General features: G+C 41.8%; 1 protein-coding gene across 1 annotated transcript in view; it reads right to left on the bottom strand.

Annotated features, from left to right (window-relative positions):
- Positions 1 to 19,585: 19,585 nt before the first annotated feature.
- The window catches only part of slc2a9l2 (solute carrier family 2 member 9, like 2), a 399,659-nt gene continuing 391,410 nt past the window's right edge, over positions 19,586 to 27,834 (bottom strand). Inside the window, exon 13 of the mRNA XM_048606361.1 lies at positions 19,586 to 20,224. Within this exon, the coding sequence (XP_048462318.1) occupies positions 19,970 to 20,224 (255 nt within the window). The 3' untranslated portion in view covers positions 19,586 to 19,969. The remainder of the gene's footprint in view (positions 20,225 to 27,834) is intronic.

The following is a 27,834-nucleotide window of genomic DNA, read 5'->3' on the forward strand; positions in this document are numbered from 1 at the left end:
AGAAAAGATTTTGTATTGTGACAGAAGACCAAAATCTCCCAGTAGGTCCTGATGATGGGTTTATTGCATTTTAGCAGTTAACAGAGAAACATTGACAACAAATGAATACAGACGGGCTTGGGTTGGAAGGTGGCTGAAGCTCCCATGAATTTTGACATGCCAACCGGTCAAACAGGGAACAAAGTTGGATGGAAAGCAAAGACAACTAGTGATGGAGGGCATCGATCCATATGTGTGCTGCTGTGTGTACCTGCTGGAGCCGAGCTTAAGCCAATGGTGATATTTAAGACAAAGCACCCTTCTGCCCAACAAAACAACAGCTTTCAAAATGAGTAATTATCCACATTCGCGAATAAAGGCTGAATTTACGACTGAGGAAAGTTTGGAGTTTCGTACCAGGAAGAAATAAATGAACGAATGAATGATTTATTGTCACATATATCGTGAAGATACAGTGAAAAGTGTTTTCTTGCCACAATCTGGCACCAATTTAAGTTACAATAATGATAAAAGAAATTACTTAAATAAGAGTTCATCTGTTCAAATTGGGGTCTTAAGTACGGCTTCAAGGCTTCTGTAAGCTCTCTGCAAAGTGGATGTCAAGGAGTCCCACTCTGGGAACAGCAACAATGATGTGATGCCCTGAGACCCCCCTCTGCCACCACTGCCACCTTGCTGACTCTGCCAAGAGTACCAGGCTCCGGTCCTAATGCTGCCAGGAGTCCCCGTTCCGGGGGCCACCATCACCAAGTGTCCATGCTCTGGGCCTACAGTCGCCAGGAATCCAGGCTCTAGGCCCATTGACATCAGGAGTCCAGGCTCCAGGCTGCAAGCTCCAGGCCTTCTGCTGCCAGGAATCCTGGTCCACACTGCCAACACTGCAGCCATCACCCCACTGACAATGCTCTGACCTCGAAGATGAAGAAGAAAGGAAGAAGAAAAAGGAAAAAAGATGAAAAGTCTGTGGAGAAAACGATGCCGCCGGCCTGGAGCAGATGGCGCCATCTTGAATGTCTTCTCATCAAAGACATGTTCAGATTACTCCTTGTCGATGATATTGTTGCTGAAGTTAGATCACAAGCCAATGATATTGAAGGGGTCTAACTAGCCTTTTTCAACCGTTGGATGTCTCTCTAAACAGGCCTTCAAGAATAGCATGACATAAAAGTAGAATGACTGGATGATCAGAGGAGAGACCAGTGGCCAAGGGAGGCAGAATATGGGCTCCAACATTAATGATCCCATGAGAATGGGTTGTCAAGGCTTTAGACAAAGTCAGGATATAGCTTGTGAGTTATAAGGAGAACTTGGATAAGCTAAGACATTTTGCCCTGGAGCATAGGAAGCTGAGGGGTAACCTTATAGAAGTTCGTAAAATCGTTAGGGGAATAGATAAGGTGAATAGCCAACATCTTTTTACAAGAGTAGGCAAGTCCAAAAATAGAGGACATAGGTTTAAGGTGAGAGGGAAAAGATTTAAAAGGGACCTTAGCATAAGTTGGTACATGTATGGAATGACTCGCCAGAAGAAGTGGTAGCGGTGCGTAAAATGATTATATTTGAAAGACATTTGGACAGATACTTGAATAAGAAGGTTTCAGAGGGATATGGGCCAAACGCAGGCAAATGGGACTAGTTCAGCATGGATGAGTTGAACTGAATGGCTGCATGACCCAATGCTCTATGACGCTTTGTTTCAAAAAGTGTGGAATAACAATGCCCTCGATGCCACAAATGATGATCATTTAGAAATAATATGGTTGATGACAACATGAACGCTGTTCTAGGTGATATTAATGATTTATAATCATTCAAGAAACAGATCAAAATAAGTTTTTGTTTCTGAACATGAGGAGGAGGACTTCAATGGATTTTAATACATGTTCAGTTTCTTTTCTGTTGCTAAGTAATATTTTTTTCTGCACCATTAAAAACTGACTGAAATTAAATGAATTTATATTAATGGACTTTTTGGATAAATTTAATAAATATAACTCTCCTTTTTCATTCAAGGGATTTGCGCAGAGTTGGCTGGGCCAGCATTTATTACCCATTCCTAAATTCCTCTGAGGGGTGGTGGTGGTGGTGAACTATTGTTGGACTATTGCAGTCCTTTGGGTGCAAGGAAATAATACTGTTAGGAAAGGAGTTCCAGGATTTTGACCTAGTGACAGTGAGGTAACAGTGATGTATTTCCAAGCCTGGATGGTGTGTGGCTTAGAGGAGAGTCTGCAGCTGATGGTGTTCCTTTGTATCTGTTGCATGTATCTTCCACCTTCTAGGTGGTAGAGGTTGCAGGTTTGGAAAGTGCTGTCAACGGAGCCTTGGTGAGTTGCTGCAGTATCTTGGAAATGGTACACCCTGCTGCCTGTGTGTTTTGATGGGTGAGGAAATTAATGTTCAAAGTGGTGGTTGTGAGGCCAATCAAACAGACAGCTTCACCTTGGATGCTGTCAAGTTTCTTGAGTGTTGTTGGAGCTATACTCACAGAAGAAGAAGAAGAATCCCTACAGTGCAGAAAGTGGCCATGAGGCCCATCCAGTCTGTGCGACCATCTGAAGAGCATCCTACCCTATCCCTGTAACCCTGCATTTCCCATGGTTAACTCACCTAACCTGCACATCCCTGGGCACAATGGGGCAACTTTGAGCAAGGCCAATACACCTACCCGACACATCTTTGGACTGTGGGAGGAAACCGGAGCACCCAGAGGAAACCCATGCAAATACAAGGAGAATGTGCAAACTCCACACAGACAGTTGCCCAAGGTCCCTGGTGCAATGAGGCAGCAGTGCTAACTACTAAGCCACTGTGCCACCGTCTCATCCAGGCAAGTGGAGAATATTCCATTACACCCCTGGCATGTGCCCTATAGGTGATGAACAGACCTTGTAGAGTTAGAAGGTGAGTTACTCACTGCAGGATTTATATGGCTGGTCCAATCTCATTTCTGGTCAATGGTAACCCCTAGGATGTACCTGGGCAATTTTCTACACTTCTTAGTAGAAGCCAGTGTTATAAATGTATTGGATTGTTTTATTAGGTGTGTGGCTAGTTCTGGAGATCAAGTTTTCGGTACCATTGCTGGAATGTTGTTATACCCTTAGCTTTTGTAGTACCCAGTGCCTTTAACCATCTCTTGATATCTTGCGGGATGTTTTCAGTTGGATAAACACTGTTACTGGGGATCTGCAGAGAGGCCAAATGGACTGTTCCCTCAGCAGTTCTGGCAAAAGATGGTCGCAAATATTTCAGCCTTGTCTTTCACACTGATGTACTGGGCTCCACCATCATTGCGGATGGGGATATTTGTGGACCCTCCTCCTTCTTTTAAGTTGTTAAATCATCCATCACTATTCATGGCTGAATGTGGCTGGACTACAGACAATACATCTGAGCCATTGATAGTGAGATCACTTACCCTGTCAATTGCATGCTGTTTCCTCTGTTTGGCATGTAAATAACCCTGTGTTGTCTCTTCACTAGGTTAATACCTCAGGCTTAGGTCTGCTGGCACTGCTCCAAGCATTCCTACCTGCAAAATCCATTCAGCCAAAGTTGATTCCCCAACCAGATGGTAATCAAAGAGTAGGGACGTGTTGGGCTGAGAGGTTGCAGATTGTGATCACGAATGCCCAGTTTGTGGAGTCATAGACCCCATGCATCGACTATGCAGTGCATCGTGATTTTATTTGTTAGTACTCAATCGCATTGTGCTTACTTGGAGGCTGCCAGCCTCTGTGGATTGCACTGCATTTTAACCAGAGGGCAGGAAGGGTTCACCGTTGTGGAGACTGAGGTGATTGTGAATTGTTGACTGGAGATGTAACATACAATAATGAACTTGAGAGTCCATGAGCATTGGTGAAGTTTGCATGCGTGTCCAGGGCACAGTGAGTATAAGCTGGCAGACTGAACATGGTGGCATTTATCCTTGCAGGCACAGCAGGTCATTGGCATATTTCCCGCACTGACCCTGGAGTCAGCACTAACCTGGGCCTCTGTCTGTGTCCAGGCCAGTTGTGTTTGATGCCTTGGCCTCCTCTGGTTGTCCACCAGGTTAAGGATGACACTCCTCTTGACCACCCAAAACATCAGAACATCCAGTGTCCTATGTGGAAAGTGAGGGGCCAGCTTCCCATACCAAGACAAGAAGATTGCGTAGGAGGTAATTCTGGGCTTCCTGCGTCTGAAGTGGTGAGCAGCTGGGCTTTACAAATGGTGCCGGCAACTTATGGACAAAATACCATCATTAGTTAATCAAGGCTTTCAAAGCCGATGTTTCTCTATATTAAGAGTTTTGCCTGTGCTGCCTTATGACCGAACAAGCAGAATGTCAAAAAGCTGGTTTGCATAATTAATTAATCAAGGAGCAGAGAGCTGCGTGAGAAAAGTAACTGTGAAAAATGACTGGCACTCAACATGAAACTCCCTGAAAAAAAACAGTTAGCTTAGAGACGGGAAAATCCAGCTGACTGCCCTTTTCTGGGTCTTGTGCTGCTATGTACAGAGTGATGAATTGAGAATCTGCTAGTTAGCATCATTCAGCTGAAGCCCAGATAACTAAATGAAACTTCAGGGTGCACTAGGACACAAGCTTCAGGTAAGTTTAGGTAGACAAATTTGGAAGCATTTTCATGTAAGTTGCTGACTTCATCCAAAATTATAATAAGCACAGGAAATAAGAATAAGGTTCATCACACTTGACATGGTGCAATTGATTGACTTCATCAGTGCTATGTCTCCCAGCTTTTCCACATCCTACACAATCTTGTTCTTTTTTAAGGGGCAAAATAAACTGCCTGGTCAATTCAGGAAAACAAATCTTCTAAATTCCCTTTTGATCTCACAGGCAGTCAAGGAAAATCTGCAGTAACTGATATCATTTGTCCACATTAATAAACACCCATCCCCATTTTCCAACCATTCCCATTGACCTTGAAATGCCTTCATGGACCTGTCTAGTTCTCTGTCTGCCTGCAGTGAGTACACGCTCAATGCATATATAGGCTATGTTTTCCAGAGGTGTACTCCAAGTGAAACAAGGTAATTCATTAAACCTAGCCTAAATTTATTTTTTCAGTCTACAGTGATATTCCCTAAATTTTCTCTATCTAATGCAAATAGGCTGTGCCTGTGGATAAAATGCCATCATTATTGTCATGATTTTAATTCAGCCCTTCAAAGCCTATGTTTTTCTTAGCTAAGAAGCCTTATTTCTCTGAATTTATCCTTACCATAAAGGCCCTTAAACTGGATGATAATCAAGCAGTTTTTCAAATCATTTTCAAGGGCTATCTCCATTATGAGACCAAAGCAGGAAGAAGAGGATTTAGTGTTGAATACAAGGTTAGCTAATATGTTTGTATCATTGTTATAAATGGTGTTTAGTCAGAAATCAAAGTGACTGAAATAATTCTGAACAACTAAACACAACAATGATGACTTTCTTTCATATCAACAATGCAACAAAAAAAATGATTATTGAGATGGATTTGTGTGGGTGCCTCACTCAGTTATTTGGACCCAGCTATGCAGGAGCAAATTAACATGCTAGGCAAGACAAACAGTGGTTATCTGAAATAAACATAGAAAATGCTGGAAACAGATAGCACATCTGGTGAAAGAGAGAGATATAATGATAGAGTGGATCTCTGGACTTGGGGGCACTGAGCCCAAAGGTGGAAAGGGAGGTTATTCAGCTCTGGGCAGGATGATGAATTTCAAACCAGTGGACTGGTCAGTCAGTGTGGGCAAGTGGTCAGTTATGGGGGATGGCATGCTTTGGAGTTTTTGTGCATGACTTTTGAGGGACCTAGGGCTGAGGGGGGTGAGAACCAACCGCTTCCCTTGTTTCCAAACACCACTATAGCCCCATTCCCCCCACTCTGCCCTAGTGCAGGCCTGATAGGGTCACGGTTAGGGCAAGATTCCTGATTGACCTTTGAAGATGAGGTTTGATGGATCTTTGGGGAGCCCTATGATGTACACTGATGTGGCTTTGCCTCCAGCAATATATTTTACCTGATGTGATAGTCAGCGAACCTCTCGATTTTTCTTGCTGACTGCATAGGTCTCCGCAGCCCGTGTGTGGCAGCAATGTCAGGAACCGGAAATCAATGCCTCAATTGGCATGTTGACACCAATCCCCATGCATAGAACATTGGAGTGCAGTAGAGGAAAAGGTGGTGGCAATGTTTATGTTGTTTTCTAAAACCTAAGAAAGTGGGTGTGGATTTCATGGTATTGAAGATTTCAACAGATGTTTGTAACAGCCAACTATCAGAGTCATAGAGTTGATCAGTATGGAAACAGACCCTTCAGTCCAACTCATCCATGTTGACCAGATATCCTAAATTAATCTCGTCCCATTTGCCAGCATTTGGCCCTTATCCCTCTAAACCCTTCCTATTCATATACCCATCCAGATGCCTTTTAAATGTTGTAATTTTACCAGCCTCCACCACTTCCTCTGGCAGCTCATTCCACACACGCACCACCCTCTGCGTGAAAATATTGTCCCTTATGTCCTTTTTAAATCTTTCCCCTCTCACCTTAAACCTATGCCCTTTAGTTTTGGACTCCACTACCCTGGGGAAAAGACCTTGGCTATTCTTTGGAAGGAGCCATTTGAATAAAGGGTCGACACAGCTGTCACTTTATGTCGCTGGGATAGGATGGCCATTTGTTCCTTCAGGTCCTATCCCAGCAGTTGGCGCAGTTCAGTGACGGTGTCCCAGGACATCCTCAGCCTGCACTGTCACTGCGCCTCACTCATTCGGAGGAATTTGCATCAAAGGTAATAGACTCAGACCCTCCTGTCTCTCCTTCTCATCCCAAAGGGCCATTCAGCTGTGAGTGATCTTCATGTTGATTCCAATGGAGGGAGCTTCTGCTCCTGGGTTTGCTGGAGTGTCTGTTCCTCCTCCATTTCTCGGAGCCTGTGTTTCATCACAGCAACAATGAGAATACCCGCTGCTGTGTCTGGGCCCATCAGTCACACTGGCATTGCCCCCTGGATGGGCAACAGAGCAAACAGGACAGGCTTCTTGCTAATGTGAGCAGCCAGCATTCACATTACATATGGGGAGCTGATGGCCGAGTGATATTATCATTGGACTGTTAATCCAGAGACCCATATAATGCTCTGGGGACCCAGGTTCGAATCCTGCCACGGCAGATGGTGGAATTTGAATTCAATAAAATATCTGGAATTAAGAATCTAACAATGATTGTGAATCCGTTGTTGGTTGTTGGTTGTTGCTTGTTGGTAAGACCTATCTGGTTCACTAATGTCCTTTAGAGAGGGAACCTGCCATCCTTACCTGGTCTGGCCTACATGTGACTCCAGACCCACAGCAATGTGGTTGATTCTTAACTGCCATCTGGGCAATTAGGGATGGGTATTAAATGCTGCCTTGTCAGCAACGCCCTTCATCCCATGAATAAATTTAAAAAAAATGACAACTGAACATACTTCTCTCTACAGTGGGACACAGAGCACTCTGACACAGAGGCACATGGTCTGACACAGAACTTTGACTTTGGATCTTATTCTGGTGAATGTAACCACAAAGACACAGTAGGAGAGTGAGCTCTGAACCCTACACCTCCCAGTCCCATATCATCCACGGAAGGCAGCGTTGTATTGAAGAGTGTGTTACATGATCTTCCCAGTGGAGAGTGAATCAGTCTGTGTCCCTCTGCAGATGATGCAGCCCATTACCTCTGTGCTTTGCGTCTGTAGCTGCTTCTTTTGTGGTCACCTGGTCACAGAGACGTCTATCTTCACTCTGCAAGAACCAATCATATGGCTAACATTGCCTGTGACCAGCATTACCCACCCCTGGTCCCCGCTCAGTGGGAGCCTATGTGTATGTCATGTGTTTCATGATCTGATTGTAATCGACATGAAGCTACAATCTACAATGACAGGATTAATCCAGGTTCCCTTGAAGAGCCTCCCATCGATCAGAGGTAGAGCCCATATTTCCAGTCAGCAAACAGACCCCATCCACCCTGCCCACTGTCACAACCACATTCTGTCCCTGGGTCACCGAGACACCAGGGAAGGTCAGACAGGTTGCATTGGACACGACAATTCCCAGGCTTGGTCCGGTCATCAGGTTCCCACCACCCACCCTCCACCAAACCCCCATGCCCCTTTCTAACTGAGTCTCCCTGGACAGCCTTCTCTACTGAGCCCCACATGGTCCCCACCCAGCACCTTGAACTACAACTCCAACTCTCATCCTTACCCCTGGGCCCTGTCACTACAGTTTAGTCATGCCCACCATCATGATGCCCACTCTCCCATCAATACCATGCTGGTGATGATTGACTATAACCCCCTCTCTGGTCCTTTAATCTCTAATGTCAAGGATTCATTGGAAGACGTTAATGATTTTTCAGTGAGATAATAATATCTATCTTTGGATTTTGAAAAGCATAATCAGGCTGTATTAATTTACCTTTAGTCTGTTTAGTCCTTTATGTGCACTTACCTATAACTGTTATGTAAGTTTCAAATTGTAAGCCAGTCAATTGTCATTTTGAGGTCTGTAGTTGCTGCAGTGTGGGTGGTTTTGAGGTGAATCACTCTATTCATCCTTACAGCTGGGTGTTGTACGATTCCAGAGATTTTTTTGTCTCCAGTACTTTAGCCAGGATCAAATCCCATGTGTTTAACAACTCGTGTGCAGAAAATCCAATGGATAAAACAAAAGATTTGCATTTATATAGCACCACACTTCTCAAAATGGCCGCTGCAGTTGTGTTGGAGCACTGCAGCTGATTAGCACACAGCAAACTCTCACAAACAGTGTTGTCAGTATATTTGGCAAACTCCCCTGCTCGTCCTCAAAATAATGTCATAGGACCTTTTACATGCCCCCGATCAAATAGATGAGGCTTTGCTTTAATATTTCATCCAAATGATGGCACATCGGACGGTGTGGTTCTCCCTCAATGGACAACTCCTTAAACAGGGCAACGCCTTTTCAGCTCTGAATTTTATGTTCACACCCTAGAGTGGGACTTGAGTTCAAGAACTAGTGACTCAAATATAGAGTGCTGTTTAACCAAGCCATAGCTGATACACACAGATTTCGATATTTGGTCTGTATTAATTTAACTCTGTGGCCCTTGTCCCACCACTTTAATTTAATGGTATTTTCTTATTTGCCATTCATACAGAACCTGCAGAAGACCATTTACTGCTTTGTGCTTGTGTCAGCTTTTGAAACAGGCATTCAATTAGCTCTTTACAATTTCACATGTACTAGCTGCCCTCCAACACCGGTTATCAGATAAATTGAAGTGGTGGAGGTGGGAACGGGTCAGAATGGAATCCAACCCATCTTAACTATTCGCCCTGTCCCTTCTCTCATCCCAACAGTCCTGCAACATTGTCACCAAGAGCAGTTACAATTGACCTTGATTGATAATACAATGGACCTCAGATCTTCTCCACATAATGCTTTTACAGGTTAATTTTTTTAATGTTCTAGATAATTTTCTTACACATTCCTAAGTTTTACCCTGCTTTGTGTTCAACGTTTGGCTTGTCATGTAGAATTTTATCAACCACTTCCTGGCACACTGACTCCACATATTGTAGGGCTTATGACGGTTCACATGGCAACATTGCTTCTTCAGCAGTGTCAAGGAGGTCAAGAAATTTTCCCTTCTGAAACCATGCTGAATATTCTTTACTAGAGTGTTACACCTTTACTAGAGTCCCAGAGGGCAACACACTCATTTGAGAGAGATGACTGATGGTGGCTTAACCTGACGGCCAGCATGCTCAGGCAAGGTTGAGAAAACAGGACCTTCATGCTAAGTTCAGCCGGTACAGCAAGTGAACTCATGTTGTTGGCATCACCCTGCATTGCAAGCCAGCTGTCCAGCCAACTGAGCTAACCGACCCCTCCATTACATGGATAATTGCTTAATTTATAACCTGGTTTTGATTCCATTCTTTCCTGCTTCGTTTAAAACTGTTGGATCTGCAATCAGCTGTCAGCTTTGTCATTCTTTCTGCTTCCAATCTGTTGATGCAACCCCAGACCCAGTCAATCAGGGGCAAACACTTTGGGGAAAGAATACCAGACCGTAGAAGGTCGAGGCAGAAGCCATAGCTGCCAAAACAACAGTGATTGATGCAAAAGAGATCAGAGGTGGAAGAACACAAGCCTGTCAGAGGATAATATATGTGTAAGGGGTGACAGAGTCGAGGAGGAACAAGCCCATGGCAGGATGAACATGTCAGATGAGGATTTAAAATCAAGTCACTGTCAGACTATAAGTGATAGGATAATGGGACTATATCAAATTAGAATATTGATAGCTGGCTGAACTTAGGATCAGAGAAAACACAATGTGGAGCTGGAGGAACACAGCAGGCCAGGCAGCATCTTACGAGCAGGAAAGTTGACATTTCGAGTCAGGGCCCTTCTTCAGAAAGTTCTGAAGAAGGGACCCGACCCGAAACGTCAACATTGCTGCTCCTCTGTTGCTGCCTGGGCTGCTGTGTTCCTCCAGCTCCACACTGTGTTGTCTCTGACTCCAGCATCTGCAGTTCTTGCTATCTCTGAACTTAGGATCAGCTCAGGTTTATGGAGAGCTGAAGATGGGAGGCTGGCCAGGGTAGAATTGAAAAAATCTGAAATAGCAATTGCTGGAGAAATTCAGCAGGTCTGGCAACATCCATGTAGAGAAAGCAGAGTTAGAATTTCAGGTCCAGGTAACTCTGTTTTCTCTCCACAGGTGCTGGCCAGACCTGTCAAGTTTCTCCAGCAATTTCTGTTTCTGTTTTAGATTTCCAACATCCACATTTTTTTAATTGAATGAATGTACCTGGAAGTAATTTAAAAAAATCATGTCTGAGGATTTCTGCAGCAAATGGACTGTAACAGGGTTGGAGGGAGATAATGCTAAAATAGAGGACAGTGGGAATTTTTGTGATGAATCAGATATAGAGACAGAAGTTCAGCTTTTTTGCAGACACTCTCGTTTAGGTTCAGAATTAGTAAGAAAGGGGGATGGAATTAGTCAATGAATAAAGGTTTTTGATAGCGTCTGAAACCAATGGTTTTGGCTCATCAGGAGTAGATGCTGGTCAAGTAGTCTGACATCTCAGGAACTTATGGGGGGAGGGATTAGGAGTTGAAGTTAAGTGTAACTGATAAGGAGATCAGTTCTTGAGTCACCCAAGTGATAGGATAGGATTTTACTGTCTATACTTTCCCTCGAATAACTATCAGGTGCAGTTTCCCAGGTGGTAATGAGATAAGAGGGAGGTTTAATATTAAACATTTAACTTAGTCTTTCCTCCCTCCCACAAGTTTTAAGCTTTTAAGGCTTTAAGTGCCATCCTGTCCACTGCTGCCTGATTCACCTTGGCCCAGATCTTCTGGTCTACAAATCAGCAGAGAGCAGATGTTATTCAGCACCTTGTAGAAGTCCCAACTGCTGATCTTCAGAGTTACTCAGAAAATTTTAGACAGAAAAAAATACTCAGTCTTGGGTTAAAAACGGAAAGAACAGTGGATGCTGCAAATCAGAAACAAAAACAGAAATTGCTGGAAAGACTCAACAGGTCTGGCAGCATCTGTGGAGAGAAAGCAGAGTTAACATTTCAGGTCCAGTGACCCTTCCTCAGAACATTCCAGCAATTTCAGTTTTTGTTTCTGATTTCCAGCATCCACAGTTCTTTGGTTTCTTTGACTCCTTTGTCAACCCTCGACTAGCAACTCATCCTGCCCTGACATTACTAGGCTTCCTGATCCTCTTAACTACCCCTCTAAACTTGACCCACATGCCCCATCTGGCTCTCCAACTCGACCCCAACTTGACCCTACTGCCCCTCTTTACCCTCTTACAAGCCCCCAAGCTGACCCTTCACCTAAACCCCCTACCACCACCACCCCCCTCCCCCCTCCCCGCCCCCCCAACTCCCCTGGTCTCACTGAACAACCCCTCCTGATCATGGTAATCCTCAACTGTCCAACGATGTTCCTACCCCAGCCTGACCAGCCCCATCACACTCCCGTCACCCACTCACTACCATTCCCACTGGATATTGAAACTTACCACACAGCAACTCATGCAGTTAAAATGGATATGTCATCTGCATGGATAGTCTTACCTGGTCTTTGTGCGGATTTCAATGCTGAGGGGATCCTTCAGGACTTTTTTATTCATTCATGGGATGAGGGCATCACTGGCCAGGCCAGCATTTATTGCCCATCCCTAATTGCCCAGAGGGCTGTTAAGAGTCAACCACATTGTTGCGGGTCTGGAGTCACATGTGCACCAGATCAGGTAAGAATGACGGATTTCTTTCCCTAAAGGTCATTAGCGAACCAGATGGGTTTGATCCAACAATTGATTTGACGTCATTGTTAGATTCTTAATTCCAGACTTTTATTGCATTTAAATTCTACCATCTGCCATGGCAGGATTCATTGGGAAACCATGCCTGGATTCCTGGAATAACAGTCCAGCGATAATACCATCACCTCTGCATGTTGCAATGGAACTTGGACCCTTTTAAACTGAGAGAGGAAAGTGCACAGTTTTCTGACTGATCAGCAGGGATACAGGGCTTCTGATGCTGTTCGGAGGTTTGAGGCCCCTTGTTTTCTGGTAATCTGCAAGGCATCCAACCCTATGGAACTTCATCTTTCTCAAAGATCCTTGTAAGAGATCGAGAATCAGAGATAATGTTTAGCAATAAAAGGATGTGCAATAAATGTCAAGAGTATTTGTTCAAGATCTTTTTGGGAAATATGAAGCAATAAGAAAGAAATAATCTCACAACAATGTATCTTCACATAATGAAGGCTGTGTTCCTCAGAGTACATAACAACAAACCTGGCAGATATTCAATGGAAGCGTGCTGGAGATTCCTGCACACATTTTTCACCTTTAAATTACTTTACATGCTTGAATGGTTTTAATCATTTCTTTTGATATTAATACCGCAGTTACTGATATAGGTCAGTGGTAAACATGAAGTTGTAAACATGAATTGGGTCAATGAACTGAGGACTGGCAGATGGAGTTTAATTTGGATAAATGCAAGGCATTGCATTTTTGTAAAACAAACAAAAGTAAGATTCATACAATTAAAAGTAGGGCATTGGGCACTGCTGTAGAACAGACAGACCTCGGGGTTCAGGTACATAAGTCTTTGAAGTTTGCATCATATGTAGACAGGGTGGTTAAGAAGGCATTTAGCACACTTGCGTTCATTGCTCAGACCTTTGAGTACAGGAGTTGGGTCATCATGTTAGTGTTGTACAGGACATTGGTGAGGCCTCTTCTGGAGTACTATGTGCATTTCTGATCTCCCTATTGTAGGAAGGATATTATTAAGCTGGAGAGAGTTCAGAAGAGATTTACCAAGATGTTGCCAGGAATGGAGGGTTTGAGTTATAAGGAGAGGCTACATAGGCTGGGATTATTTTCCACTGGAACACAGGAGGTTGAGAGGTGACTTTATAGAGGTTTATAAAATAATGAAGGATATGGATAAGGTGAATGGCAGCAGTCTTTTTCTTAGGGTGGGGGATCTCAAGACTAGGAGACATATTTTTAAGGTGAAAAGTGAAAGATTTACAAAAGTGATGAGGGGCAAATTTTTTTACACAGAGAGTGGTTGTTGTGTGGAATGAACATCCAGAGGAAGTGATAGATATGAGTACAGTTACAATGTTTAAAAGACATTTAGATAAGTACATGAATAAGAAATGTTTGGAGGGATATGGGCCAAATGCTGGCAGGTAGGATTAATTTAGTTTGGAATTATGGTTGGCATGGACTGGTTGGATTGAAGGGTCTGGTTTCCATGCTGTATGACTCTATGACTCTAAGTATAGCTAGCATGATCAGATTTATACAGTGGCTAATAAATATGTGTTCTGCTCTGCAACAGAGAAAGGGGAAAGCCTTGTTGGCCATTTTGTTAGCGAAGAATAGGAAGTAGGACTTGCTTTGTCATAACATTAAAATAGAGGGAATTTGAGGAAAATCTTTTTTTCTTAGAGTGTGGTAGGAATCTGGAATGCACTGCCTGAAAGAGTAGTTGAGGCAGAAACCTCACAGCCTTTAAAAAGTACATAGATGAGCACTTGATATGTCATCATACCAAGGCTCGGGGCCTAGTGTGAGCAAGTGGGACTAGCGTAGGTTAGCAGTACAGGCTTGATGGGCTGAACAGCCTCTTCTATACCGAATGATTGTCTGATTCTATGACTTGGTAAAAATTACACGAAGAGTTATCCCTTTGTTTGCACCAAGGGTCAGCACATTGATATGCTCCAGTGCTGACATAAGTTGTATTATTCTTACAGCTAGCGTGTGGTATACCTTTAAGAGCTTTGCTTGTGATATCCTCATTGTATCATAGCATGTACTCCAAGGTTATTATGGTCTCAGATTCCATCTTAACTGGGGCCATTTGGAGCATGAACATGCTGATGAAAGCCTGCTGTTGTTTGTAACTGAATAGCTTAATAGGAGCTCAGACACTGAAGTGTCAGTGAGTGTAAGGTATACATATCTCAGAAGCTGCAATGAATGCCTGTTGCATCTCACAGCATCGCATTACCCTCTCTTGTTCTTATGTTATGGGGACTAACATGAGCATTGCCACATCAGATGCAAATATGATGATGGATGCAAAGACCACACCTTAGTGGCAGATCAGTGGGTGTTTGTCGGATTAGTAAAAGGGCATCTCATTTGCAATAAATTACAAGTGCCACTTGGCCCCTTCTCTAGAGCTTCCCTGACCCATATCACCACAAATTTAACTGATTGTCTGCCCATGAGCATGCCCATGATTTGCCATGTTCTCCGTGGCCCTCCTCCTCCACTTTTACGATCTGTTCAGTCATCCAGGAAATTATTTTAAAAATTCTCTGTATTTGATTAGTGGGTTCACGTGAAAGAGGAAGCTCTTGGCGAGGCTGAATAGCTCATCTCAGTCCATATTCTGATCATCGTTGATATGTTAGCTTCCCAATTCAGGTAAGGGATAGAAACTCTAGATTTATGGGGTCTCTGTCTCTAGGTTTGTACCTTGCCATGTTTAGACTGGTGACTGGAAATTCAACCCATTATGAAGTAAAAACGCATGGAAATGGCAAAGATCCATCGTAATTGGGATTCCACATATTCCTGCAAGAGTGGGCTGGTCTCCCCATGGCAGGAGATTGATCGGTCTTCTGTGGCATTTTGATGTTGTGGAATTTACAAGTTCCAAGGACCAATTGTAAACTTCTTAAACTTGGCTTAAACTATGCAAGCCATTGGCCTGCGTTTTTAATAGTTTCATAAACTTTGGGACTATTCCTGCAGATTGACAGAGGCACATGAGTGACAACTAACTTAACTCCAAGAAACCCCATTTGATTACTTGTTTTGAGAAATCACCAAGTTGGTGAATGAGGATGCTCAGTAAAAATTTGCTACCTACACTTCCAAAAGATTTTTCACAAGGTACTGTACATGGTGCTTCTCTACACGGTCAAAGCCAGGATATTAGTCATTATATAATGAGCTGGATCAAGAACTTGCTAGAAGAATGCAAGCAAATAGATGGATTTGGATTATTATGAACACTAGCAGGGGAATCTTGTAGGAACTGATGTTGGGGTAGTTGATCTTATTGCTTCATTCACGATCCAGTAGTAGATAGTGGGCCATTATATGAACACTTAAAGATGATACTAAAATGCGTGTGATTCTTATAACGGTAAACCATGTCACACTGGATTAGTTGAATCTAGATGTGTTAAGGCTTTGGTGTTTGGTTCATGACTGACAAATGATGTTCAACTGAGAAAAGTGCAATGCTTTACATATGAACAGGACAAATTCTCAACATGCCTGCATCTTTTTTCTGGAAAGAGGTGTGAAAGGAGGTGGAGGAACAAAGATTTCTGACTATTCTATTACATAGACACGTAACAGCTTATAACTAATATGATGAAGGAATAGCTAGAGCAAACAAAAAAAAATGGGATGTTTACTCTTGAGTAAAGAACACCATTTTATCCCTGCCCCAGACCTTTGGCAGGCCTCCATTGGAATGCTGTTCCCAATTTTGGTCTCTTTTCCATAATGAGCAGAATATTAAAGGGTATATTTATAGACTTATCTTCAGTTTGAAACACCTTAGATATCAAGGTAGATACAAGAGCTGAGATTTTATACTACAGGCTGAAGTTAATAAGATGGTGAAAGGAATAAACTGTGCTTGAGTTAATTCAATTAAAATAGGTTTAGAGAGGACGATAGACAACAACTTTAAGTTCTATAATACTCGGTCCAAGTATGATGTCAGAAAGTGGCTGTTTCCTTGAAGAATAGTAGATGTTTAGACGAGGTCGTTGGCTCTTGCAGTGGGCACCAATTCACTAAATCCCTTCAAGCAAGAGCTGAGCTTGTTTCTGGTGGAGACAGCAATCACCTCACCAAAAGGTAATGCTTGAAGGAGGTATCATGGCTAGTGTAATCCCTTGGACTAGTTTTGATCACACAAGAGAAGAGTTAGGTGGGCGGTTGGTTGGAAAGGAATTTCCTAGATATCTTCCACAAAACTGGATTTTTCTTTGGTTTGTTATTCCTCTCTAGGAAGTGTGATGAAGAGTGTGTATAGTATGTTGATAAACACAAGGTTTCACAGTTGAGAGGAACAGTTCCTTTCCAGTCCATCATTGTTCATCTAACCTGTTCCTCAGTTCTCACACTCCTTCAAGTGTAAAGTGCAAATGGCATGAGGTGAAACATTGCTTGGTTTTGTTTATTGAGCAGTTAAGTTGGCATCTGATTATGAGGTTGCACTGCCAACTTTGCATACACAAATTAATGAATTATTTTTCAGAGCAATGCAAAATTAGCATTAAAATTGCATCCTAATGCTCCCTGTAGCAAATTCCTTCAGATTCCTGTCATAAGTGCTTAGATGACCTCGATGAACGCTCTGTACAGCAAATATTTCTTTAACAAAAAAGGCAGCACATTTTCAGATTAAGTAGCAGCCCTTAAATTCTATATGATGTGACATGGTGTCTCCTGATTTCCTTTCATAATGTCATTGGGAACTGAGTGGACACACTGGATTATCTGTATTCCTAGGTCAAACAGTTCTTTATGATTTTGTAGAGTTCCTCCAATTTCTCATTGCAGTGAAATCCACATATAGGTATGGCCTGACTAAAATTTCAATGTTCTTGCAAACAATTTATTGGAAAAGGACAAAGGTCTGATCCACAAGATGTTTTGGTATGATCACTATTTGATCCTCTCATTTTCTCACTGTGCTTGTCTTTTTTCTCTAGTTCTCAATTTTCTCTTCCTTTTTCTATTTAAAGCAGTTGCTGTTGTGCTGCGAAATTCAATAAATTGAGAATCAATCAACTGTAACTGTTCAGTGAGTGGAATAATTCACAGGTTGCTCTTCATCATTCTGGCACTTAACTTATAAAAGTTTTAAAAATGAAACATAACAAAATATGAAATCCATGGAGAAGGGATAAATTGCCCCCCATTTCCCCTGTCCTGCAGGCGTAGATAATAGTTCAGTGGATTATGTATTGTGGAACTCTATGTCTCTCTGTACTAGATTTGTATCAATGACTTCCAAATTGTGCTTGAAAACAGGAGTTGAGTTCCTCAAATGTCCTACTCAGGGTCTTAACGAGGCTTTTAAGGTTTTTTGTTTGTAGGATATGGTCATCATAGGCTTTATGCCTGTGTCTATTGTCCAGCCCTAAATGCCTTTCAGAATTTGATAGTGAGTTGCTTTCTTGAGGCTCTGCACTCCATGACGGGATGAATCATTGGTAACTCAAGATTTTTTGAAACACTGAAGCAATTGTTGAACTTTCCTGAAGATTCCCATGCTTGCAACAGTTATTAAAGACACCCTTTCCATTTATCTCTTCCAGCTTATGGGTTGAATCTTAAGAGTTTTTTTGGCTAAGTCTGAGTTGCATCAAATTTTTTGGTGAGTTTTTCACAGTGAGGCCTAGCTTGCTGTATCTTACCAAAATTGCCTCACTAATTACCTTTCTGGCCCAACAGCATTTCTCATATCCGATTCTGGACCCATGCACCATTCTCAGAACAACTCGCGGCTCATTGGATATCTCAGAATTCACCAGAATTCATTGCTCCCTCACTATCAATGAAAGCCCATTGTTGAGCTGGAGCAGCACTGTCAGCCTGGAGCTGCCTTGTATGTTTCCATACAATTTATCCAGAGATGGTAGGGCAAAGCCTGGTCTGAGGTGGCTAGAACAGTCTTTGCCTTCTTGAGAAATGCCAACGCCTCACAGGAAGATGCTCAAAGACCTTCTCCCACTTTTCAAGTATAGATGCCACCATCTTCTCTCTGTTACCTCATACTCACTCTGTTACTACTACTGCAACGATCTCCCATCAAAGCTCATGCTCTACCACTCTCAATATTGCCTATATCTTCCCTCACTCGCTGTCATCCACCCCAGCCCTGACACCACTAACCCTGTATGCCCTCTGCACTCCCTATCATTTCTAGGATACCTCCCTACCTGCAGTAGAAATTGTGCCATCCACTTTCATATCCCTAAGGAACTATCTCACTTTCACTCCAGGAGGACAAAAGCATACAAACGGGCATAAAGATTCAAGATGGGTGGTGGGCTGTCCAACATTCAGCTCCTCACGCCTAATGTGGAGAGAGTCCTGTCTCTGATTGCCCAAGTAGCTAATAAACTACTTTCAAGACCCCAGTCTGGTTTTGGAAACTTCCCTTGACTTATTCTGCCAGGACCCCCTGAGTGAAGGCTACTTCCCTTGACTTAACTGAGTCCTAATGACAACCACACAAACTTCCTTCATCTGAGTACACGCTGAACGGCAAGGTGAGACAGAAGTAATATGAGCCTCATGTGTCCGAGGGGCAAAGTGAATAAAAGCAATGCAAGGCAGGGAAACTGAGAGTATCCAGGTATACTTAAATAGATTGAATGTGAGTGAAGAGCTCAGATGCAATCTGTTCAGTCCACGAGCTGGGTGTGTGTCCTTAAGGGTACATGTCCTTGCTGTAGCATTGCAATGAAGTGCAGAAACATGTGCTTTGATTGGAGATTCACCAGGAGGGTTGTTAGAGGCTGACAAATTTTAGATGTCAATGTGTGTGGACATGGGCCGTGTGTGGCCAGTGCCCATGGAGTGTGTCCTGAGATAATGGCGCCTAGCATCCAACATGGAGGTCAATTGGAGTTGGTGCAAGCTGAATCCACAAGGTATCTGCTCTGGTCTCTATGCTGAGTTTTCTTAATGTCTAGTTTGTTTGGCCTCTGCTGATTCTGCCAGATGTCTCACCATAGCCCACACCCTTATAAGATTCCACCCTCTGCACTGTTGTTCAATGTAAAGGCAGAATATTTGCAACTGAAGAGATTGTCAGTACTTGTAATGTCATGACTACAGTTAAAAGCAATTTGATAAGGTTTGACTCGAAACTCCACATGGAACTGATTTCTTCTAAGGAACATAAGGAAAGGCTGGACATAATTCTCGCCAGGTATGTATTTCAAAATTTGTTTATTTTGCGTCAGTTAGAGTAATATGTTAGCACCAGAAATAAATTTATTACAACACAAAGAGGAACAGTGACTGTATCCATTTTTCTCTTTCTCAAGACTTAAAGTGAGGTAAGTGTTTGTGTTTGTGTTTGTGCTATTGTAGTGAAATTACAAAGGTTCTCTTTATAAGTGCTGAGATGATGTAGCTGCAAAAAGAAAACAGAATAAATGTGTTCTCACCACACTATCTCGACCGGTACATCTTGTCCATTAAAACAGTTTTTGGTGAACCAGCTAGAGAATGAGGGTGAACAGTTCCAAGCTCTGTAATAAGTAATGCCAACATTTAATGCAGTAAGAGAGAAACAATTGGTGACTATCTGTTATTAGATACACTCAACATTGTCAGAGTCCTTGCTTGAGATGTTCTTCACCACATCATCTAATGGAATCATCACTTCATTCTCCATTGATGGAGTCTGCTCAATTTCTTGCTCTGATATCTTGTTGATTTTTACAAACGATTGATATATTTGTGCAAATGTTTTGTTTTTGGTTTCAGGTAAGACGATGTAGAGATATATTGACCCTAGCATACAAATTGCAGCAAATAGTAGGAAACAGAATGATCCCAAGTTACTCTGTAAAAGAAAAATAGAAACAAATAAGTAATCAAATTAAGATTATTACAGTTTTAAATTAAGTGCTGTACTGCAAATGAGGTTTGCTTCAAATTTTGATGCCGATTTGCATTACATGTAATTACAATTTTAGAAACAAATTAATATCAAGTGAATTTTAATAAGGACAGCTGTTAAATTGATATAATAACTGGGCCAAGCCTCATTATACATTTTTTAGCTGACAGCCCAGACATCCAATAGATTGTTGTAGCATCTGGTGCAAAGTAAAACGTTGCTGAGTTGACAGTTCTTGATCTGTGATCTATGCAGAAAATTAGATAACATTAATTAACACAAGATAAAGATGTTTAATGTGCTGGATCTGGTTGATGGACATGTTGATTAATCTATTGGAAAAAGAGGTTTAAGAAAGTAAGAAGTTGCCATAGTCTTACCAGATCATAGGGCCACTCTCTCATTAAGGAGAGATAACTGGTGGTGGTTTAACCTGAGGGTCAGGCAAGGACTAAGGTTGAGAAGGAGAGAGTCCTTCATGGTAACCTTAGCCAATGCAGGAATTCAACCCACACTGTTGGCATCCCATCACATTGCAAAAACAGCCACTGAGCTAACTAACTGCCTCACCTGGACCTGAAAATTTATCTACTTTTAAATTTGTCAATACTTCCTCATTTCTCATGTTAATCCACTCAAGAACTTCACAGTCCATCTTCTTGAATTCTGTACTTACACCTTACTTCTCCCGAGTAAAGACAGATGTGAAGTAGTTATTTAACACCCTACCAATGTCCTCCAGCTTCACACAGAAACTGCCCTCTTGATCCTTAAAAATCCCTATTCTTTCCCTGGTTATTCTCTTTCCCTTGAAATATTTGTAGAATATCTTGGGTTTCTCTGTACTCATGCCCAACAGCATGTATTTTTCATGTTCCCCTTTGCTCTCCTAATTGTTTTCTTGAGTTCCCCCATGCACTTTCTAGACGTCACTAGGGCCCCCCTTTTTATGCTCCCTTTTGTACATCTCTTTTTTTTATCCCGTCCTGAATATTCCTCGGCATCGAGGGTTTGATGGCTTTGTTGCTCCTACATTTCGTACTAAAAGGGACATGTTAGGCCTGTACTCTCCTCAATACCTTTTATGAATGCCTTCTACTGTTCCACTGTAGATTTACCCTCAAGTTCCCAGTCTATTTTGGCCAAATTCTGCCTTATTTTAATAAAATTCGCTTTGCTCCAATCCAAAACTGTTTCTTGGAGACCATCTTTTTTCCTTTACATAACAAACATAAAACATATGGTGTTGTGGTTGCTATCACTAAACAGTGCTCTCCCACTGCCACCTCTAATACATCTCTGGCTTTGTTCTCCAGAACTGGGTCCAGCATTGCACTGTCCATTATAGGATCACATACATGTTGATATAAAAAGCTTTCCTGAATACATTCAAAAAATCTGCCCTCTCTAAACCTTTTATGTACATTGATTATCTCAATTAATATTGGGGTAGTTTAAATCCGGTCATATAATTACCCTATTATTGTTTTTACACCCCTCAATGAATTGACTGCATATCTGCTGCTCAATATATAATATTGCCTATAATGCACTCTTTACAGTGTGAACTGCCCCCTTTTTATCCCTAGGTTCTACCCACAAAGTCTCATTTGATGACCCTTCCAGATATCATCCCTCCTCCTGCAGTAACTGATTCCCTAACTGATGATGTGACACAGTCTCCATTTTTGCACGCTCCACTGTCCTGCCTGAAGATCGTATACCCTGGAATGTTAACTTGTCAGTCTTGTCCCTTCCTCAGCCATGTCTCTGTGATGGCAACAAATGGGAATTATGTGTCCTCTCATAGAATCATCGAATCCCTACAGTGTGGACACAAGCCATTCAACCCATCGAGTCCAAACCGATCCTCCGAAGAGCATCCCACCCAAACCCATTCCCCTACCCCATCCCCGTGACCCTGCATTTCCCATGGCTAATCCACCTAACCTGCACATCCTTGGACTGTGGGAGGAAACAGGAGCACCCGGAGAAAATCCATGCAAAGGTGGGGAGAATGTACAAACTCCACACAGATAGACACCCGAGGGTGGAATCAAACCCAGGTCCCTGGCACTGAGAGGCATCAATGTTAGCCACTGAGCCACTGTGCCACCCATAGCTCGTCAATTTGAAAATAATGTTGGCGTTCTCCTGGTGACCTGATCAAAATATTCCCGCAGGAGCTTAATTAATTCAGTAAGGGACCTTGCTGAATGCTACATGGCTGCTGTCTTTCACAACTTGGAGAATACTTCACACCAAATATGCCACAGATTCAGAAGTTTGTTTTGAACATCCTAACATTGTCAAAGGTGTGATGAAACTGAGTGTATTTCTTTCTTTTTAAATGTATGCTGGGCTGTTTACAAATTAAAAAGCCAGTGGCTGTGGGTTAAGTGAGTTACTTCTTGATGAAGAAGGGAAACATAGTGTTTCTCCAGATCCAGCAAGTTGTGCTGCATTTTCTGCCATGTTGGTACAGGCAAAGTGGGCAAACATGCCGACTTTGGAGGGTTCAGGTGGTGATAATGGCTATGCATAGCATGGCCTGAAGTAGAGGGAAGAAATTTTGCATTTGTGTAGCACCTTTCATGGCCTCAGGATACTGCAAACAACTTTACAGTGAATGAAGTAATTTGAAGGTCTGCACTGCATATGTGTCCGGGGCACTCAATTGAAAACAGGCTTTACATCTCTTAAATATGCTATTGGGAGTCTCAATACATTTACTTACAAGTCTGATCTGACATTTGACACAGATCTGGCAGTTATTTCAGGCCTAACTGGAAACTTTAGCAAACAGAAGAATGATAATAACCAGACAATTAGTTTTATTGTTGGGGATAAATATTGAACAAGAGAACTCATCTCCTCTTCAAAAACTTAGACGGTAACATTAACCGCACAGTCAATGACTGGAAACAGGAATTCACTTACTCTTCTTGTACATCAGTTTCTGATGTGAATAATGGCAGAACTGAGTGCTTTTTTAGCAACATATTCTGCAATTGACCACCAGGAGCAATGAGTAGCAGGTAGGAAGATTTACACACAGAATACTTTCAAGGTATTTTTCTCTTCAATTAGCAAGAAATGAAATGCTGGGAGAGCAGCGCAGAAAAAAGAATATTTCAGTTTAGAAGCACACTCATTGCTAGCCTGTTTTTAGCTTGTGACAATTGCACATTTGATCAAAGATGAAGCACCACAGTGACGCTGTAGGAACTATGGCCGAACATGATTAATTGTTGAACCTAATAAGCTCAGTACAGGTCAAGTAGATTAAAAAAATGAGTATGGCATGAAAGAAGTCATTCATCTGAATGTTCATTCTAGTCCTTCTGGTATAGGCATCATAATAAACTAGCTCTAATTTATTTAATCCCTTGAGAAGGAAGAAAAATCATAAGTTAATTCATTCAGCAAATAAATCACTGGCTATTTCCCTGAACCACTTAAGTAATTTGGCAAAGCTTAGGCAATGCACCTAGGTATACAGCCCAAATTATTCAGACCTAACAAGTTCCATTCCAAGGGTGACATTTCCTTGGTCCAGATGGACTATAATCACTGGCTTCACTTTATACTTCTATCTCCCAGTCATACTTTTACCTAAATATTCATTGAATTCTTTTCAAAGGAGAATGTCAATCAACACATCTTTAATAGGTTCTCCAAGTCAAACCCACATTTCTGGAATGCAGAAGCAAAATCTTTCTGATCTGCACTGTTGCTCAAACTTGGTAATTATGTATATATGTCCTTCAGTTCTGAAATCAAACATGCATTTACATAGTGCCTTTGATGTAATGGCCCAAATTTTGCAGTAGCAATGATGGCGAAACTGAGCATGCACTATCCTTAATCCTTTGCAACTGGCAGAAACAGTAACTGCAAATGAACAGCTAAACACATAAATCCCGAAGCTTCTGTCAATGAGTCTATATATCTCTTTAGGGTGCAATGTTGAATTCCATGACTCCTGCTCACAGACTTCAATTAATTAGAAATAATGGCCACTCCCCTTTCACACTATTATTCTTGCTATCAAAAATAAAAATGCACCTTTGTTGAATGAGGTGCAACTGGCTTTTCAGAAATGTACTAAATTCAAAAATAGTGGTTAAAGATATTTGACTCCGGAAAATTAATTTTCTGTTTGTGAAGTTTTTTTGTGATACTGTGTTAATCCCATGCCCCAATTATTTATTTTATTCTCTTTAAAATGTAACTAAAATCGCAAGATAACCACCATATTTTAACATCTGTGCAATTGTTTGCATATCCTGCTTGGTGATAATACAGTTGCTGATGCCTGGAGATCCCCTTGACTTGTAACCAGATTCACATAAATATCAGCAAAGAAAGCTTGAAGGGGAACAGGAATAGGATAGGGATAATAAATGGGCCATGATCAACAGCCCGGTCAAACAGAATACCTGGGTTATATGTTATCTGGATGATTTTAAATCAACAACAGGACAAAGTATAGGATATGGATGAAGACAGAACCTAAGAAGGTAGTTTGGATTTGCCCTGAGTTCAATCCACCAGTTTTCAGTTTGTCAACTTAATAACATTTATGAAATGAAGAGTTGGGGGTGGGGAGAAGGTAGAGAGGTGTGTAGAAGGAAAGACAAGTCATTCTAGGTACCCCTGTACTCTGCATTAAATACAGTACAAACATGGATTGACTTTTATGGAGTGCTATGGTTCCTGTCCCAAACTTATCTAAGAAGTTGATGGGGCAGGGCAGGCCAGGTACAGTCTCAACTGCTGTCCCACTGCAATTTAACACTGCTTTAAGATGAGACTTTCTCCCCTGTTTTAGAATGAAGTCTTAACAGAGCTGCCAGCCAATTGGATTGACTTATAGATCCGGCAGCAGCAGATGGGTACAATAGCCATAGATGCAGCCCACTGAAGTTAGGGTTGAGATTGGGGAAGTTGGGAATAGATTTGATTTATTGTAGTCACATGTACCTAAATACAGTGAAAAGTTTTATTTTGCGAGCAGTACAGGCTGATCATAGCAATTAAGGACATACAGATGATGAGTTGCTTAGACACAGCGAGGCTGTACAGGAGATGTGCAAATCAAGATCAACATTAGCAAGATCAACATTATTTAAAGTTAGAGAGGTCCATTCAGCAGTCTAACAACAGCAGGGAAGAAACTTTTCTTGAACCTGTTGGTGTTGTGTTCACACTTCTATATCTGCTGCCTGACGGAAGAGGTTGGATAAAAGCATTACCAGGGTTAGAGGGGTCTTTGATGATGTTGCAGCCTTTCTGCAGCAACAAGAAGCATAAATGGAGTCCATGGATGAGAGATTGGCTTCCATGATAGTTTGGGCTGTGCATATAACTTTCTATAGCTTCTTATGTTCCTGGGCAGAGCAGTTGCCGTACCAGTTGGAGACTATATGATAAGACATATTGCACTAGATTAAAATGAAGGTATCTACTATGAAATTATTAGCAAACAATGTCATTCCTGACTTTCCATCAACTGAAGATAACTGGTTTGGGAAGAACTTCCTTAAGGAACTCCGAGAGTGATCTCCAGAAGTGTTTTCCTGAGGCTGTGATAACTAACTGTCAACAAACACAGACATCTTCCTTTCATAGAATCCCTACAGTATGGAAACAGGCCCTTCGGCCCAACAAGTCCACACCAACCCTCAGACATCCCACCCAGCCCCATCCCCTATAACCCACCTAATGTACACATCCCTGAACACTATGGGCAATTTAATATGGCCAATCCACCTGCCCTACACATCTTTGGACTGTGGGGGGGAAACTGGAGCACCCGGGGGAAACCCACGCAGACACAGGGAGAAATTGCATACTCCACACAGACAGTCGCCCGATGGTGGAATCGAACAAGGGTTCCTGGCACTGTGAGGCAGCAGTGCTAACCACTGAGGCACCATGCTGCTAGGTATAACTCCAGCCGCTGGATAGTTTTCCTTTTGTTTGACTACTTTACTCTGATGCTCAGTCAAATGTTTTCTTGCTATGAGGATCTTCTCCTCTTGTATTCATTACTTGTGTCACTAACATGATGAGGTTTCAAGTTAACTGGCTCTAACAAAACTAAACACAGCATTGGTGAGCAGATTATTGTGGATGCAAATTTTCTCGATAGCATACTTGCTGGATCCATCCATCACATCACTGAGGATTGGGAGCAGGCCAATATGCTATTATCACCATAACTCCAACCAATAAATACCTTTTTTTAATAGGAGTAATACCTTTATTATCAATATCATCAGTAACATCCTCATTAGAATAATGGAAAGTGTGTATTGGTTATGGTAAGGGAGATGTGCTCAAAGAGCTGAACACTGCATGCACTGAGATAATATCAAAGGCATTCATTCTGACTTTGCCCTGACTTTGCATTAAGGTTTGAATACCCTGCCTTGTGTGTTCCCAAATTTCCGACATGAACTGTGCATGGGAGAAACTTCTCATCAGGAGCACCAAGTCAGGAAATTTAACCTCAGTTGGAAGTGATTTTGTCACAATCTGAGAAAAAAAGGGTTTTTGAAAGATCATTTTGCAGCATCTGTTTAGAAGTACATGTACCTAACATTTATAACAAACAAAGACATATATGCTTCAGAGAATGAGTGCATTTATTCATTAATTTCTTGGCCGTCCATTATTGTAGAAATCTGTTTGGTCTTGAGGTTTGTTTCCAATCACAGTAGTCCATATGGGAAGGCTACGCTCTGTGACTGCCCAGTGAAATGGTTTGTATTGACTTCACTTGTTGGATACAGTGTTAAATTTTATACTCCCCAGCCAGTGCGTTTCAAGGTAGAGGGAAGTGGGGTCCATAAAATTCAACTCTAGTACATTAGTTAATGCAGGTGGACAGGCCTGTATCTAATCTTATCAAGCCTGGTCAGGATGTGTATTTTGGAAACAATGTCAGAATAGTAAATCTAAAATCCTAACCTCCTATGCTGAAATTATATTATGTTTAATCCAACTCCTGCTCACACATTCTCACTCTCTCAAATAAAAGTCTACAAATTTAATATGTAGCCCTTAGATTTTAATCAAACAATGCAGTATCTCTTCTAAATATGATTTGATAGCTCAACATTTGTACTTTTGTCCTGACCCATCCTGACAGCTCAAATTTGGACAGCAATTTGTCTGATGTGACATGATTAACGTAATAAAATGTCCCAATTGACAGTTCTCAGTTACACAACAACTCAAAAGGACCTGCGGAGATAATGCGCAAGTGGTCCCTTAAAATTATTGCGCGTTCACCACTGTAGAAATTTCAAAGGAGCCACATATTTAAATAAATCTTTGACTCACTCCAAAAAAAAAGCGCAAATATTGATCTCAAGATAATTCACTGAAGCAGTATAAAGCAAAATTTGTCATCAGGACACATGAGGAGATACTTGGAGAGATGTTTAAAAACTTGGTCAAAGACAAAGGGTTTAAAGAATGGAAGACAGAAAGGGAAGTAGACAGGTTTACAAAGAGAATTCCAGAGCTTAGAGGCAGCTGAA

This window comes from Rhincodon typus, chromosome 1 (genome assembly GCF_021869965.1).
Source record: "Rhincodon typus isolate 14 chromosome 1, sRhiTyp1.1, whole genome shotgun sequence".
NCBI classification, from domain to species: domain Eukaryota; kingdom Metazoa; phylum Chordata; class Chondrichthyes; order Orectolobiformes; family Rhincodontidae; genus Rhincodon; species Rhincodon typus.